Source organism: Leptidea sinapis, chromosome 7, assembly GCF_905404315.1.
Source record: "Leptidea sinapis chromosome 7, ilLepSina1.1, whole genome shotgun sequence".
NCBI lineage: Eukaryota > Metazoa > Arthropoda > Insecta > Lepidoptera > Pieridae > Leptidea > Leptidea sinapis.
Window position 1 is genome coordinate 11650626 of NC_066271.1, and position 15935 is coordinate 11666560.

Below are 15935 nucleotides of genomic sequence, written 5' to 3' on the forward strand. Positions count from 1 at the left end.
ATTAACAACATTTACATAGTTAGTTAACTCATTTGATACAAAGTCAGAAGTATACTTTTGTAGAAAATCTGGAATCCAACTATCATTCAACACACTGTCAGGAATGTAAGTTTTGTTAAATTTGCGCATGTATTTCCAAATTGAAGACAAAGGAGTACAACGATTAAATGAATTGCACAAGCCTATCCAGCTATTTCTTCTTTCACTTTTTAAGATAAGTTTTTTTAAAGCCCGCAATCTCTTAAACTCCACATAATTTTCATCAGTGGAGTTGTTTTTAAAATTAATGTAACCATTTTTAGCATTTAAAACTGCTTCTGTACACTTCTGATTCCACCAAGGCAACCAAGGATATTTAAAAGATTTTTGTGAACAAGAACTAGTAACATTATTACTATTAAAACTTTTGGAAAACAGACAGCTAGGGATTGACTGCTTGGCAGCAGAAAGTAAAATATTACAAAAGGAATTAAAAGCATCTATTGAAGATAAAGTGTCAAATTTAACATCATCCAAATAAGAAATAACTAAGTTACTATACATATTCCAATTCACCTGCTTATAATTAGGGTGAGTGGGCAAATGTAGATTATTACATAATGTGTTTTGCAAACTACTACTATCACTACTTACTGCCATTTTTATTATTACAGGGAGATGATAACTACTGCCCAGAGGACTGTCAATAACTGACCAGTCACATAAAAGAGCCAATGATGGAGTTACCAAAGTCAAGTCAAGAGCATTAGGACGCCAAGATGGAGATCCTATTGTGGTAGCTTGACCATTATTCAGAATAACAAGACCATTCTCATCTATAACCTCTAAAACATCTTTACCTCGAGGCAATGTATCAACACATCCCCACAACATGTGATGAGCATTGAAATCACCTGCAAATATCATTGGCTCTGGAATGGACTTAATTAAACTGTTTAAATTGTTTTTATTAAATGGAGGATTTGAATTGGAAGGACTGTAAAAACTCACAATACTCAGTTCTTTGTTATTAATTTTAATTTTAATGCAAACATTTTGTAGAGCACTATCAAAATATGTATTTATGTTAGAAAATGTGATATTATTATGAATAAAAATTGCTACACCATTGTGTTTATTACCACAATCATTCCTTATTGTGTTATAGCCTTTTATTAAAAAATACTGATGTGGTTTTAACCAAGTTTCCGAAATTATAGCAATATGGATATGATTTTCATATAAAAACCTTGTAAAAATAAGCCTATTACTAATAATACTTTGAGCGTTCCACTGCACTATATTCAATGTATCCATAATAACAATTAACTAGATGTCTTTTTTCTAAAAGTGTTATTCAGAATTTCCTTAATACTATTTGAATTTATAGTTAACTTATCTTTATTCGTACAAATTTGTAAAACTGCTTCAACCAAGAGGTTCATAAATTTGTCAGTTTTTATAAGATTGCTCAGGTGTGTGTCAATATACTTAGAGTTTAATTGAGGGAAAGCAGATTCATTGAAGAGATCTGAGTATCTAACACTACGGGACTTCACTTTGTTTTCTTCAATTTTTTGTTTTTTCAAAGGACAGGTAGATGAGATAGCTATGTGATCTCCACCACAGTTGGCACATTTTGTTAAAGTTTTTGGACACATTTTAAAATTGTGATTGTCAGAACATATGGAACAAACTTCATTGTTTCTACAAAATTTAGCAATATGGCCAAATTTCATACAGCGTAGACACTGTTTAATAGGGGGTACATATACATTAACCTCATGCCTCCAGTGATCAAGTGTTACATACTCAGGTAACAACGTTGATGCAAATGTGACTGCAACAGTTTGCGTTGGAACAAAGGAGACAACACCCTGTGGGTCCTTTACTCGCCGCATGAACCTTCTCACAGCAATAACTTTTTTACTCGATGCAATTAATTGATGAATTTTTTTGTTGGAGTAATCAGTGGGAACAGAAGTAAGAACTCCAGTGACCTCCGTTTCAGAAGCCGGAATTGAGGCAACCATCTCCAACTCGCTAAGTAACTTTTCATTTTTTAAAAATACATTCGCATTGTTAGGCAGGTCAAAGGTAACACCAACTTTAAAAGCATTAACGGACCTCAGGTGCAACACACCCGATACGCAATGCCTCCTGATTCCATTTGACAGACCCAACCTGTCCTTGTCTGATATTTTGACTTCACCCTGCTTGCGATTGAGAAATACAATAAATTCCTTCTTATTTGAATTTTCGTCGTACAACCTATAATAATTTGTCGCTCTATAAGGGGTATACTTCTCTTTATCCTTTCTTCTTACAATGAGACGTTCAGTCACCTCCGCGTCAGATACCGAGGATTCGGATAGGGGAAGTTCGTCTGCTGGTTCTGCGTCGCTCTGGCCGTTCTTCGGCCTTTTACCTGTACGCTTCCCCATGGCGATGGGGAAGCGCACTTAACAATTTAAATATACAAAAATCGAATATTTATAAACCAGGATAAACAATTTACAAGTATGAAAAATATATGCACAATGAACAATAATTTAAACATTTTTTTTTTGTATAAGCGCGCCTTCCTTCGTTCACTCGTTCCCACCAAAAAAAACTTAATTGTTTTGAAAGGGAATTACCGGAAGAAGGCTAATGCCGGTATGTAGGTACTATGTAGCGATATCGGTTGATTATGAATGTTGGCAGCTCCTATACGAACTAAGCATAGGTAATTAGTTATCTTACTTCATAAGTTCTTTAACTACCTACTTTTACTTACCTAAACGTACCTATTACCTATTCTCACATTGCTTGTATTTTCAATTTACATAACATTATTACCTATTTTGTTTGTATGTATTTTGTTTGGGTTGGACTTAGTATAGGGATACTAAGCTAAGGGTAGCACGAATTTGGATGTAAAAAATATTGTAGTTGATAAAGCTTTTGTCCACGATTACAATGATACCACTCTTATTACAAGGTAATGCACCGTTTCCAAAAAAAATCTAATCTAAAACAATATATTAATCACGTAAATAAACACTAGATGAGCGCTGCAATCGCGGCGGGAGGCTAAAAACTGTCATAAAATGATTTTGGTTTCTTAGTAAAATATATGTACAGGCAAAGGGTTCAAGCTCATACAGCCATAAATTAGTAAAAGTAATATATCCCCAAAGCTCGATCAACTGCAATTCATTAAAATTGGTTAGGTTAGGTTATGTTAGAACAGTTAAAACAACGCCAGAACCAAATTGTAGGCGTTTCCCCCCATTAACAAATTAGGGAGGGGGGAGGGTAGACTTTTATTTTGGTTTCTCTTGTAAACTGTGTATTTCGTTGTAATAAGAGTGATAGCACTATAATCGTGGACCAAAGCTCTATCAACTACAATTGATTAAAATTGGTAAGGTTAAGTTATGTTAGAACAGTTAAAACATCGCACGAGCCGAGCGTAGCGTGCCGCGGTAGCGGCAATAGATGTTTGGTTATTGATGAACATGAACAATAAACTCTTTTATAAATGTTTTCCTTTTATCTAAAAGTTATTATGAAGCCGTCTAATCTGTCATAGACAATTTTTTACATTTAATTTCACTGTTTTTCATACAATTTATGGCTGTATGGGCTTAAACCCTGTCCAAATATTTTAGAAAGAAACCAAAATCATTTTATGACAGTTTCTAGACTCCCGCCGCGATGTCAGTAGTGTTTATTTACGTTATTTATCTATTTTAGGTAAGGATTTTTTTCGTTATTTTCTCGAAAACGGTGCATTACCTTGTAATAAGAGTGGTATCATTGTAATCGTGGACTAAAGCTCTATCAACTACTTTTTACATCCAAATTCGTGCTAAGGGATACTAAGTTTTAACCCTTTGTTTTTCTTTTAGTTTCAAGTCAAGTTTTTGAAGCTGGTTTACCGTTTACGATTTCACCTTTGAATTAAGTAAGTCAGTAAATATTATACTTATTAATTTAAAATTTTTGAGAACACGATTCATTCATTTATTATTTAATTAATCAATGAACACTATTAAAGCTATCCAACTGAATATAAGCTATAAGAAGTTGTTTAAAACTACCTACCTGAGCTGAACTATGTAAGTTTATTTTTCGTTTACTCTATGTTGATTCTCAGTATTCTTTGAATACAAGGTTCATTGATAACGGTCAATGGTTAAAGAATTTATTTCTCATAAGAATTTTACAAATTAACTTTTAGAGAAAACAATTTGATAACTTAATTATAAAAGTAAATGCCGGTAAGCTTAGTTTAACTATAGTTAGTAAAATTATAAATCTAAATATTATTATTTCACTCATATTGTTCTAAAATATAAAAAGATGCATATTATTTACTTACTTACCATCGTAGCAACATATGCCGATGATGTAGCCTACCTTGCAAGCGATGAAGACCCAGCACAGGCTAGTAATAAGCTCCAACACCTTTTAGACGAGACCCATGCATGGATGAATAAATGGTGCATTCGGGCAAGTGCTCAAAAATCGAACCACATCACCTTCTCGTTAAGAAGGGGAAATTGCCCTCCTGTCAAACTTGGCTCTGATGTTCTACCAGATTCTGAGAAAGTGAAATACCTAGGCTTTAACTTAGACAGAAGATTCACCTGGATTTCTCACATAAAGAAGAAATGGGATGAAATTAATCATAGGTTCCGAAACCTTCACTGGCTCATGAGTAGAAACTCTGTCCTGTCTACTGACAATAAGCTTCTAATCTACAATGCTGTATTGAAGCCCATCGGGACCTACGGAATCCCACTGTGGGGCTCTGCCAGCAAAAGCAACATCATGCTCATCCAACGTGTGCAAAACAACATCCTGCGTACCATCACAAGTGCCCCATGGTTTTCCAGAAATGATGAGATCCATCAATATCTTGGCGTTCCCAGTCGGAAATCGATAAATTCAAAAGGAAATACGCTGATCGCCTCTCGGTTCACCCAAATACCCTGGCTAATGATCTCCTAATCCGTCCCAGAGCGATGAAAAGGCTGAAAAGGAAGGATGTGTTATAACACATCCCACTTCCTATAGGAAGGCAGATGAGACACTGGTCTCTTTGTCTAAATGTCATACTCACCCAACTCATCCGCTTATAGTCTTGTGACTGATCACAGATCCGACTTAGATTAAAAAAAAAAAAATTTACTTACTAGCAAAAATATTTTTATATTAAAAAATTATTACCATATATGTGCATAAAACCTACATTTATTTATAAAGGTACTTACTTAAAATGTTTTCAAAGTTATTTATGGAAACCATAATTAATTTGTCCAAAAGAAGCTATTAATAATCATTATTACTATTAATACCACCAAGAATCAAAAGAAGTTTAGTTAGTTTAGCTGAGCTTTTTACACACTTAGCATCTTGATTGGGCCAGTGTGCATATCCGGTCTTCTTCATACTCTAATCAGCCCAGGTCGTTCCACAATTCTAGCAGCCTTTTCAAATAGCTACAGGCATGAGAATACTCTGCTTGTAATTGCCAGTTGTTCAGCCACACTCCTGCCCTCTATAAGAATGTTCTGTTGTTTCATATGCTTCCATGCATCCTCTACATAAGACACTGTCTGTCATACCTATGTTGATGGAATCTTGCTTAAGCCTTAAGCAAGCAAACCAAAGTTAAAACGTAAAGCTTAAACTTTAAGGGGCAGTGGCCGGTGACAAAATCTACAATTTTGCGAATTATCCCTGGGGAGTCTGATCAGGCTGTGGGCAAACCTAACGTGGGAACATGACGCGGGAACTGAATTCGTTGTTTGCCTGCACCCTTTGCATCCTTGAGTGTTTCTCCATTCTGTTAGATGGGTTTAGTCTTTTTTTGCGCAGCCACTTTTTGATTGGTTGCTCGCGAATAAGTCAAAGTCAAAAAATAGGCTTAAACTAAGCGCTTCTGAATCTTATTTTTTTTTTCAATTACTGAATCTACCATTACCAAAAAGATAAGAGAGAGATCGTGAGAAGAAGTTACAAGAAACTCATTGGCCACTTTTTTCAGTTAACACCTTAATAACCTAATAATTGAACCCGGCTAACCCGGCACAGCGAGACTCGTGATCGCAGAGTTGGGCAGAGTATTGGTAGTATTGTTCGCATTGCCCGAGGCCATTACGTAGGGGTATCTGGACCTTTGTACCCTGGAGACAGCTCAAGGTTGATAGCCCGAAAATATGTTTCCCGTCGCGAGTAGGATGCAGATTAACAAGGACGAGGCTTAGAGTCTGCCTTGTGAAGCGGTTGTGCATGTGTTTTGTTGGTTGTGCAATTTAAAATTAAAAAAATTTAAAGAAATAAATATTATGACTGTTGCTTCTCAATACATTTTTGATAATGTTTTGTATGTTCATAAGCACATTGAGGAATTTTCTAGAAACTGTGACATTCATAATGTTAACACGAGGAACAAACATAAACTTGTTATGCCTACTACTCGGTTGGGTCGAGTTAGTAAGTCTTTTGTTGGGCGATGTATATATGCTTCTACAATATGATCCCAGAAAATGTACAAAACATATGTGTTACGAAATTTAAAAGAATTGTTAAAAACGTTTGTGTGGAAAAGATTATTATAGCATAAACGATTTTCTTAATGACACCACGGACTGGGATTAAAGCGAACACCCTCAGGCTCTTTAATTATAAATGTTTATTGTACGATATTACATTGTAATCCATATTTTATATAAAAAAAGCCCGCTGAGTTTCTTGCGCCCATTCTTCTCAGGTCTGAGGCAGTCTGTTTTGAATGGGTGGTAGATTTTGACGTTCAATAAGTGATTATAAATCCTATTTTGAATAAAAATATTTGAATTTGAATTTGAGATACTTACGTAGTTGTTAAAAATTAGTCGTCTATAAATAATAAATAAATCATAAATTTTTTTCATCAAATGCAGATTTAATTATCCAGTAATATAATAGTAGTACTAGTAAAGACGTATGAATTGATTTTAAAATTTTAATTTTATTTTCAGAAAAGCTGAGATCTGTAAGGACATACTTAAAGGCCAAAAATGTAGGTGTGTCATACTATTTGACTGACAAATGTTTGGTAGTACGAGTAGATGGTCTTTACTTTAAAGAGACTTATAAAAACAGTGAATGCCAATTCATTTTCGGTGGTGAATACGATAGGTATGCCTGCTATTTGAAAGGTATCTTGAAAAGATTTATCGATCACAAGTTACGTTTACTTGTTATTTTCAAAGGAGCAATGAACGCTAGTTTAGAAAGACGAAAAGAAATACACCAGAAAATAATTGACAGTAGACATGCTTTAGTTCCCGGGCGAGATGAGAACGAATACTGTGACCCAATATTTGTGAAAAACGTAGAACAAGAAGTAATGGAAGAGCTTAATATAAAATATTTTTATTCTGAGTTTGACCACATGGTTGATCTCATACGCGTGGCAAAATATTTTCAATGTCCAATATTAACTAAAAATTTTGAGTACTGCCTGTATGGAGTTTCATGCATCACCCCACATTCACTAAACTTTGGAGATACTTTGAAATGCACTCTCTACGATCTGAGTGAAAAACATGTTTTTCCTCGATCAAGGCAACTTTTATCTGTTCTGCTTGCAGCATCTGACGAGGATAGCCCCTTGTTTTGTCTATTCCCGAGAGATGCAAGTTATACCGATAAGAATGTATTTTTCAAAAGGCTACATTGGATAAGGCGCCAGAACTTTAACGAGGCGATATCTGATTTGAGCAGGAATTTAAATGAGTCAAACAAAAAAAGTTTTATTGTGTCAATTAATGAGTTCGAAAGCTATTTTCGTATTGGTGGTGACAGATTGGCTTTAAGTTATTTTAAAGAAATAAATCTAAATAAATATGACTTCTTTGCTAGATTAGTCGCATCAGGTGCGGTCGCGGTTCCATATATCAATTTGAGGTACAACAAGACATTTTCAGGGTCATGGTTAATTTTCGACGAGAACAAAGATGATGCCATGTGGCCTGTATTGGAAATGATTTTCCATGTACTTGGCCTGTTGACAAAATCAGTGGATGTTAAAATTTCGTTTATTGGACGAAAACATCTTTCAAGTTGTGTTTTAGATAAAGAAATGAAACTACGCAAAAACCGGGCTTTGAGAAAATCACCGCCAACTAGTGATATGTTTCAAGAAATTATGTGCGAAATACTGAATGACTTTAAATTCCAGTTGCTAAATGCATTGCCGGAAGATTGCCGTATGATTGCTCTTGCGCTGGTGTACTATTGTTACAAGAGCGGCGAAGATTTTAAGAATGGCATATATTCTGTCATTTTATCGTATTTCATGTTGGGGCGAGTGTTAAGTAATGTAGGAGTTATGAGAAAGAGCAATTTTGTCATATCGCACGCTGAGAACGCGACTAACGAAAACGGCAATTACGCAACAGTGGCTCGTTCTTTTTTGGAGTTCTTCTACATTAGTGGCAGCCGTGCAAAGGAGATCTTTTCACGCAGTATGCTTCACAGAATGTCGGAATTCGAGCACTGTTTGCAACATATGAATTACTTGAATCGCTTAGTCGACGGAAAAATGAAATGCACGATATATCACAAATCAATTAATACCGCGTTTATAAATAATATAATGGCTTCTTTGATAAATGAGACTAGTCCACTTGATTTTATAAAAAATAAATTTCAATGTGATAGTATGTTCTTGCAGTACAAAAATATCATAGATGTGATTGAGAATTGTGTTAAATTAGTTCAAAGTAATAATTGATTAAGACAATTTATAATAAGTGTTAATTAGTTTTGTATTATATTGGTGTAATTATATTATTATCCAAAAATCACAAAATGTCAAAAAACTAAGGCTTTTTGGTGATTTATATTTAGTTCTTATGGAATATGAAATTTCAGTTATATTCCTGGTTCTTAATGTTTTCGCAGGTTTAGTTCAGATCGTTTTCATAATAGCTATAAATATAGCTATCGTTAGTTTTACTTGTTTTGAGATATCGTAAAAATGTTTTGTAAAGTAAATCGATTTGAATTATTGAGTTGTCTTTCTGAATTAGTTTGGGAAGTTACCTTTTAGATAATTTATACGTCTAGATAGAGCCTTTTGCTGCTAGACAACGCATGAGAACAGTTTGTTTTAGTGTGCGTGCGTTTGCTGAAAATAGAGGCTAACTGTTAGCCGTTATTTATTTCGACGTGTTCAACAATCACAGCTGTCACAGTCTATCTAGGCTTATAAATTATCTATATAGTATATAACCTATAAATAATATTAAAGATCCAGTCATTAATATGGAAAAAACAGCTCCGTTGATAACGCCTCCATGCTGCATTACAAAAAAAAACAATCATTAGATACCATTTTGTCTGTCTGTCTGCCTGGATGTTCCAGCTAATCTCCGAAATGGCTGGACCGGTTTTGAAGGTACGAGAATGCCAGATAGCTTATACCGTGCATAATAACTACGGCAACTTTTATTTCAGAAAATGACAGGTTTCTGAGCAAAAAAAAAAATAAAGCTAATAAAAAAATATTAAATTGTAAATAAAAAATCAGGTTTTTTTTTTAATTTATTTAGTGGCAAAAAATCAGGTTCACCGCTCATATTGCCATGTTAACGAAATTTACGCGAGCAAAGTGGCAGGCGGCCGCCTGTTAAGTTAAATAAAGAGTTAAATTTGTAGGTTGATTTCCTCGTTGTTTCTTATAACTTTATTATTCTGTAAGATTAATGAAAGGTGTATGATGAACACGAAGATGAACCAAAATATACTTACATTATATTTATTCATGCGAAGTAAAACATGTAAACAGGACAATCCAAGACAAATCATATATTTTGTATCTTTTTTTTTATTGGAATAGGAGGACAAACGAGCGTACGGGTCACCTGTTGTTAAGTGATCACCGCCGCCCACAATCTCTTGCTACACCAGCGGAATCACCACGTTGCCGGCCTTTAAGGAAGGTGTACGCGCTTTTTTTGAAGGTACCCAATATCTAATCTATTTCTAGATATTTACTTATCTTTAGGCATTTGGTACCTATATATGGTACATTCCATGTTTATTTAATATTGTAGCTATAGTCTTAAGTCGGTTGTCCAATGTGTTTTCCTTAACACTGCGTTAATAAAAGATACACATTAATACGTTTTTAATTGGTTTACCTTCGCCAATAGATGCTAAAGTATCAACAGTTGTCAATATCAAAACTCTTAAATAAGTAGTTTCACTTATTTCGTAAACCACAATAATTGGAAACGGTTTTTGATAGTAATTATCTTCAGTTGTGCCATATTTTCTCCGTAAACGATTCAGTTTTTTCACCTCTCGAGGGAAATGCGAGTTAATTTGACGTAAAGCTATTATGGCGGTTGAGCAGATCGCGCTTGCGCAGTGTAAACGGAAACGCGGCGCGCGCTCCCGCGCTCCAGTTCCATTTTCAAAATTGACCGTACAAAAACAAACATTGCAGGCACAACTTCATTCTTAACTTTTGTTCGAAAGTTGAACGAATGATGAACGATGAATACATTATTCCGTACAATGTCTGTTTCTATCCAGTGAGGCAATGAAATAATAAAATGTGTTTTTTAAACGTACTACGTTTACACATATCACAAAATCAGCGTCAAAAGCGGCTATATAAGCAATATATGGAGCAGTTAACAGGGGCGTACATTCAGAAATGTACTGACCTGACAATGTGGGATACAAGATGTAACTACAACGTCAGCACCCCTGAGTGGAGATATCCGATGCCGCGTGAGGAGTACTGGTTCGAGACAGATGGGTCCTATGTATCCAGCTCTGATAGTGGTCGTTACTCGTCGCCTTGCTGTTCTGAGGTTATCTTCAATGGGGGTCAGCATTTTAGTGGAAAGGGCCCAGGATACTTCTGTAAACGGTTGTGTTACCCTGGAAATTTTGGGTAAGTACCTATTCACATTGCTAACTGTATTGTTAATGATATTTATGTACCAATTTGTAAATGTTATCGTTATTTATTCTTGTTGTAAGGAATATTTATGACGCTGTCAACTTGAAATTGCGTATCGTTTTAAATAACAATTCTACAATTTATATTAATAAGTGTATTAATTATAGAGGTTAATTCTAAACTCAACTTTTATCGACGTTTTCACAGCAGTCATAGTCTATCTAGGCGTTGTAAAATTTGTTATAAATTTTTACCACCATACTGATACTATGGACCATTAGCCGAAATCAAACCAAATCACTGCGTTTATGTACAATATTTTTTTAATGATCTTAATAATGCGTATAAGACCTACATAAGAAATTCCGTTTTATTATAAAAACACTATCGGTAATATTCTACGATAGAAAAGTTACATCAAACATCAGCGAAGCATGACATAAACTATGGGTAGATACGCTATGGGGTATCGTGAACGGTTTCTTTGAATAATTACCTTTTTTTTTTACAAAAATTAGATTGTTATAATATTTCGTGCTAGTAAACTGAGTGACCTGCCTGCGATGAATAAATTAAACACGTGCATGTTTACGCAGTATTGATACATCGTGAAATTTGTGGTCTAGACACCGAATGTCATACAAATGTCATTAACAGATGTGTCAAAATTTATAGTCTGTAAGTTTTTTTTTATAAAAGACGACAATTGAGCACTTTGGTCCGTATGGATTGATTTTAATTGAGATGTTCAGTCGGTTCCATTAGTATTGGCTTAACATGAAGATGGCCCATACTAAACAAAATTTGTTGTGTGTTATTTATATTTGTAATATGTAGATAGATATTTTATATGAATAATGTTGCTTAGAGAATATGCAAAAAAAATATCAATTTCGTAGAGACCTAGATTGGGGGCAACCAATTTGCTTCTGATGGAATTGGCTAATCGGGGGATATTATTCCATGTTAAAATAGCATCTAAATTTAGTAGCTCCCTTAATAAAAAAGGAGATATAGCGCCTTGAGTTTCTTTTGACATAAAAACAGAAAAGTTGGCAGATAGAAGATTCCAAATTCCCTGCCAAATCTCTTTGGCTTTTTCTATTCCAAGTCACATAGGTTCAATCATCATCTTCGAATACTAAGCTACCCTTTATTCAAATCCAGGAGCATTGTCTAGTTGAAATTAATTATGCATAAGAATACCATACGATATGCTTTATAAATGCAAAAATCTCGTTATTGTTTATTTCCACGCAATAAAGCAATAAATTGAATACAGTTGCATTTCAAATACTAACGGATATCCGGAAGCGTTTTATGTAAGTCACGGGCTAGGGCCACTTTTGTTATAACCCCTGCGTTTAAATGGCGACGGATCTCGTCTCATTAAAATCTGTGACGTTTGGCATAGGCCCCCTCAATTTTCTTCATTGAGTTCTTTCTTTCGCAATCCTTTTCCAACATAGACTCAAAGTCAATCCTATATCGTCCCCCCATCTCATGTTTGTTCGTGCCTGCCTACTCTCCCTCCGTAACATTTGGTGCCCTCTCTAGGACATCAAATGTTACAACACCCAGAAATAGAGTTGACTGGGCTCTAAACATTAGTTGAATAAGTAGCTACTAAAAAAATATATCGCGGGAAAAGAATCACACGTTATGTTCAAGCCCACTAGAGCGAATAGAATTCGTGTAAAGCGAATGGTACTACTTTATGTGATTCAAGCACGTCTTAGTAGCTACCTAATAATCATCTGTTTACATTGGTTTACAAAAATTATATTATATTTATCCCAATCACGATTAAAATTCATTTATGTCAAATAATTTACCATTGACTATAATTCGAAATAGCTGAGCTCCTTTGCAAGCAACTCTTTTTCAATATTTACAGCTTCATAATTATCTCTGTGCGATTGCTCAACTCGAGGACATGCGACCTGCGATTTACCCTTGCCCTTCCTCGGTCCTTTAATTCGGAAGGTCCGACCCTGATACTCGACGCGGCAGAGGCTCCGCCTCCTGAGGTATTCGGTTTTTGGGTGAATGGTTTGAGCCTCTGCTTAGGTTAAGCAGCAGGTTAAGAGGAACCTTAAAAGAGTTCCAATTTGCGTGGCGTTGCTTTAGGTCTTGAAACGGTTGCGGTGGGTGCACTTTTAAAAGTATCTTTCCTCTAACATGCGTTTCAGTTCCTTGACATTCAAGTTCGTCTTCGTCTGGAAAAGGCAACCGAAAACTCTACATCCGGGTAAAAATTCCATGCTAGGAATTCCTTCCAAGGAGATCAATTTTTTTATTGCATCGGCCTTGAGTAGTCCCGCTTGCCGCCCAAAGGGCTAAGTACTACTCTGATTCGCCCTGGTTTAGAAGAGACATACATTGTTTGCGACCGTGTATATCCTCACGCGGCACGGTGCATTATTTTGACAGCTTGGATTGGGTTTTGAGAGATTTTTTCCATCTTCTTATTATTTTATAATATGCACCGACTACTAGTCTTCGGTCCGGAAGAAGAGAAAACATTTTACCTCGGACTGAAGACAAAAGGGTGTGGTAGAGACCACACGAGGAGGTAACCTCTTATCGCATCCCAATCTTCTGGTACAATAAATGATTCATATAATCTAAATTCGCGTCCAAGTCCTTATCAATATCTATTTTATTTACGTAATCAACTTCGAATCTTTATTATCCATGGATTTGGCGCTACGATAGTTCATTTTCCTTGCCACTTGAACGTAAATCGATTCCAGATTGTACAATCTGTAAACTAAATCAATCGATTATCTGTGGACTGGGACGTGACCGAGAAGTTGTTAATTTTGTGTGAGCGGCAGTTGAAAATGATTTTAAAATTGGTGTTGCTTTCTACAAATTGCTTTTGCCGTTATTATGTATTATTATAACTGACAGATAAATATAATGAAATATATGGACTTTCTAAGAGACGGTATATACATGCTAAATAAATATATAATATACAAATTATAATAAATCGGCAATACATGCAAATATAAGTATTTTTATTTTATTTTATAAAAATAAGGGACGAGACGAACAGGACGTTCAGTTGATCGTAATTGATACGCTTTGCCCATTACAATGCAGTACCGCTCAGGATTCTTGAAAAACCCTGAAATTCTGAGCGGCTCTACAATTGCGCCGTGACCTTGAGGCCTTCAGACCGAAACGCAGTAATTTTTACACATTACTGCTTTACGGCAGAAATAGGCGCCGTTGTGGTACCCATAATCTAGCCGGCTTCCTGTGCAAAGGAGTGCCCACTGGTAAACTGGTAGGTAGCTAACTGTCCATATTATACAAATTGATGCAAGTTGATGACCTTACTGCGATGGTGGGTTTTCTCCGTCAGGAACCAGGTTAAAAAGCTATTCGGATCAATCCGTGATAAATGAGGTAGAAGATAAACAATGAAATGAAGTCAATACACTGCGCCAAGAAATAGAACTATTCATAACGCTGTGTTGCACGCGATCAAATGATTTTAGGTGATACTGGGGTGCTGCAGATTAAATATGAGAGGTATAGTCCATATGTGGCTGGACCCTCACCTTATATAGCGTTAGTCTGGGGCCTGGCTTGAAGTATAGTCTCGTTACTTGTCTTCCAGTTACACTGCAAGTGGTATAGGCAGGGAGGCAGTGCCGGGAGTTTTTTAACCCCATAAAATAAAACACACGACAAAAATGAATTAAATAATAAATAAATATTGACACACTTTTACACATAATATCTTGCCCCAAACTAGGCATAACCTGTACCATGGGTACAAGACAACGATATATTTAATACAATTTACTTACTTATACATACATAAATACTTATAAATATCCATGACTCGGAAACAAACATTCATATTCATCACATAAATCTTCATCAAGTAGGTGGGTAGCGGTTAGTAACGCGAAATACATTTCTTTTTTTATATTGATAAAACAATAACATAATTGTAATTGATAAAGTACAATATATATGATTACTAGTTGACCCGACAGAGCAGTCACGTAATTTATATATATTAAGATATAATTGTTTGTAATGAGCCGACTTTACCCGATCGAGCGTAACATAACCGGGCATGACAGCTCAGTGAAATTCAATTCCCACAAAATAAAGAGCTGAGCGTGCACCAAGAAGTTTTCATTTCATCATAATAAGTTATAAGAAGTTGTATAACTACGAGTTAATCCATGAAACGGAAAATTTCACTTTTATATTTAAAATCAAGTGTTCTAACCAGAGCTAAGGGCAAACAAAAGTAGTAATTTACCGGCGCAATGGACCACAACCTGTTTTCTCTGTAGGAATTCAATAATATTCGCAAAAGCTTTCTACAGTTATTTCTTATTTAATCTTGATTAGTTCTTACATAAGTATTGTTCAGTTACACTTCTTAAGTTCATAATGAAAGATTTTGAAAGGTTAAAATGTTTAATTAATGAATTAGTCAATCACTGTTCACAACTACGCATACACCGTTCTATAAAGCAGGCAACGCTCCTGTGATTCCTCTAATGTGACAAGGGAATGTGGGCGGCGGCAGGGCCGCGCCGCCCCTGTGTGCGAAGTGTGCGGCGCACACAGGCGCCAAGACAGTAGGGGCGCCGCGCCGCCACTGCCACCTAAATTATTTTTGTTACCTATATGATTGTTTTTTGTAGTGGAGTATCGACAAGTAAGTAGGTACAATAGGCGCAACATAGGCCTTGTAAACAACAAAACATCTATAACGCTTATTGAACAAGTCTCTCAATATTTAATGTTTATTATTATTCACGTTTATGGTTTCATTTTACGTTTAGGGTTTTAGTTTACATTCCTTACGAGCTCAACGTTAAAACGGCGGCAGTTCTTTGAACCAGAGAAAAAGTACTAGTTATACCGTAGAGGCGCCGAGTTTGTATGAGTGAGTTTCTGAACGCAACCCGATGCGATGCGTGCGACGCAAGCGGGGGTGGGGTCACGGGTATTC

General features: G+C 35.6%; 2 protein-coding genes across 2 annotated transcripts in view; both read left to right on the top strand.

Moving 5' to 3' along the window:
• Positions 1–7087: 7087 nt before the first annotated feature.
• On the top strand, positions 7088–10067 carry LOC126965244 (uncharacterized). The gene has a single exon (XM_050808742.1). It carries the CDS (start codon positions 7235–7237, stop codon positions 8753–8755), a length of 1521 nt encoding a protein of 506 aa, XP_050664699.1. The 5' UTR covers positions 7088–7234; the 3' UTR covers positions 8756–10067.
• Positions 10068–10405: 338 nt separating this feature from the next.
• Positions 10406–15935, top strand: part of LOC126965225 (espin) — a 138926-nt gene continuing 133396 nt past the window's right edge. Inside the window, exon 1 of the mRNA XM_050808696.1 lies at positions 10406–10930. Within this exon, the coding sequence (XP_050664653.1) occupies positions 10584–10930 (347 nt within the window). The 5' untranslated portion in view covers positions 10406–10583. The remainder of the gene's footprint in view (positions 10931–15935) is intronic.

What these genes read in the sequence shown, in the direction of transcription:
- LOC126965244 (XM_050808742.1), top strand. Translation starts at nt 7,235, where the DNA reads ATGAACGCTAGTTTAGAAAGACGAAAAGAAATACACCAGAAAATAATT.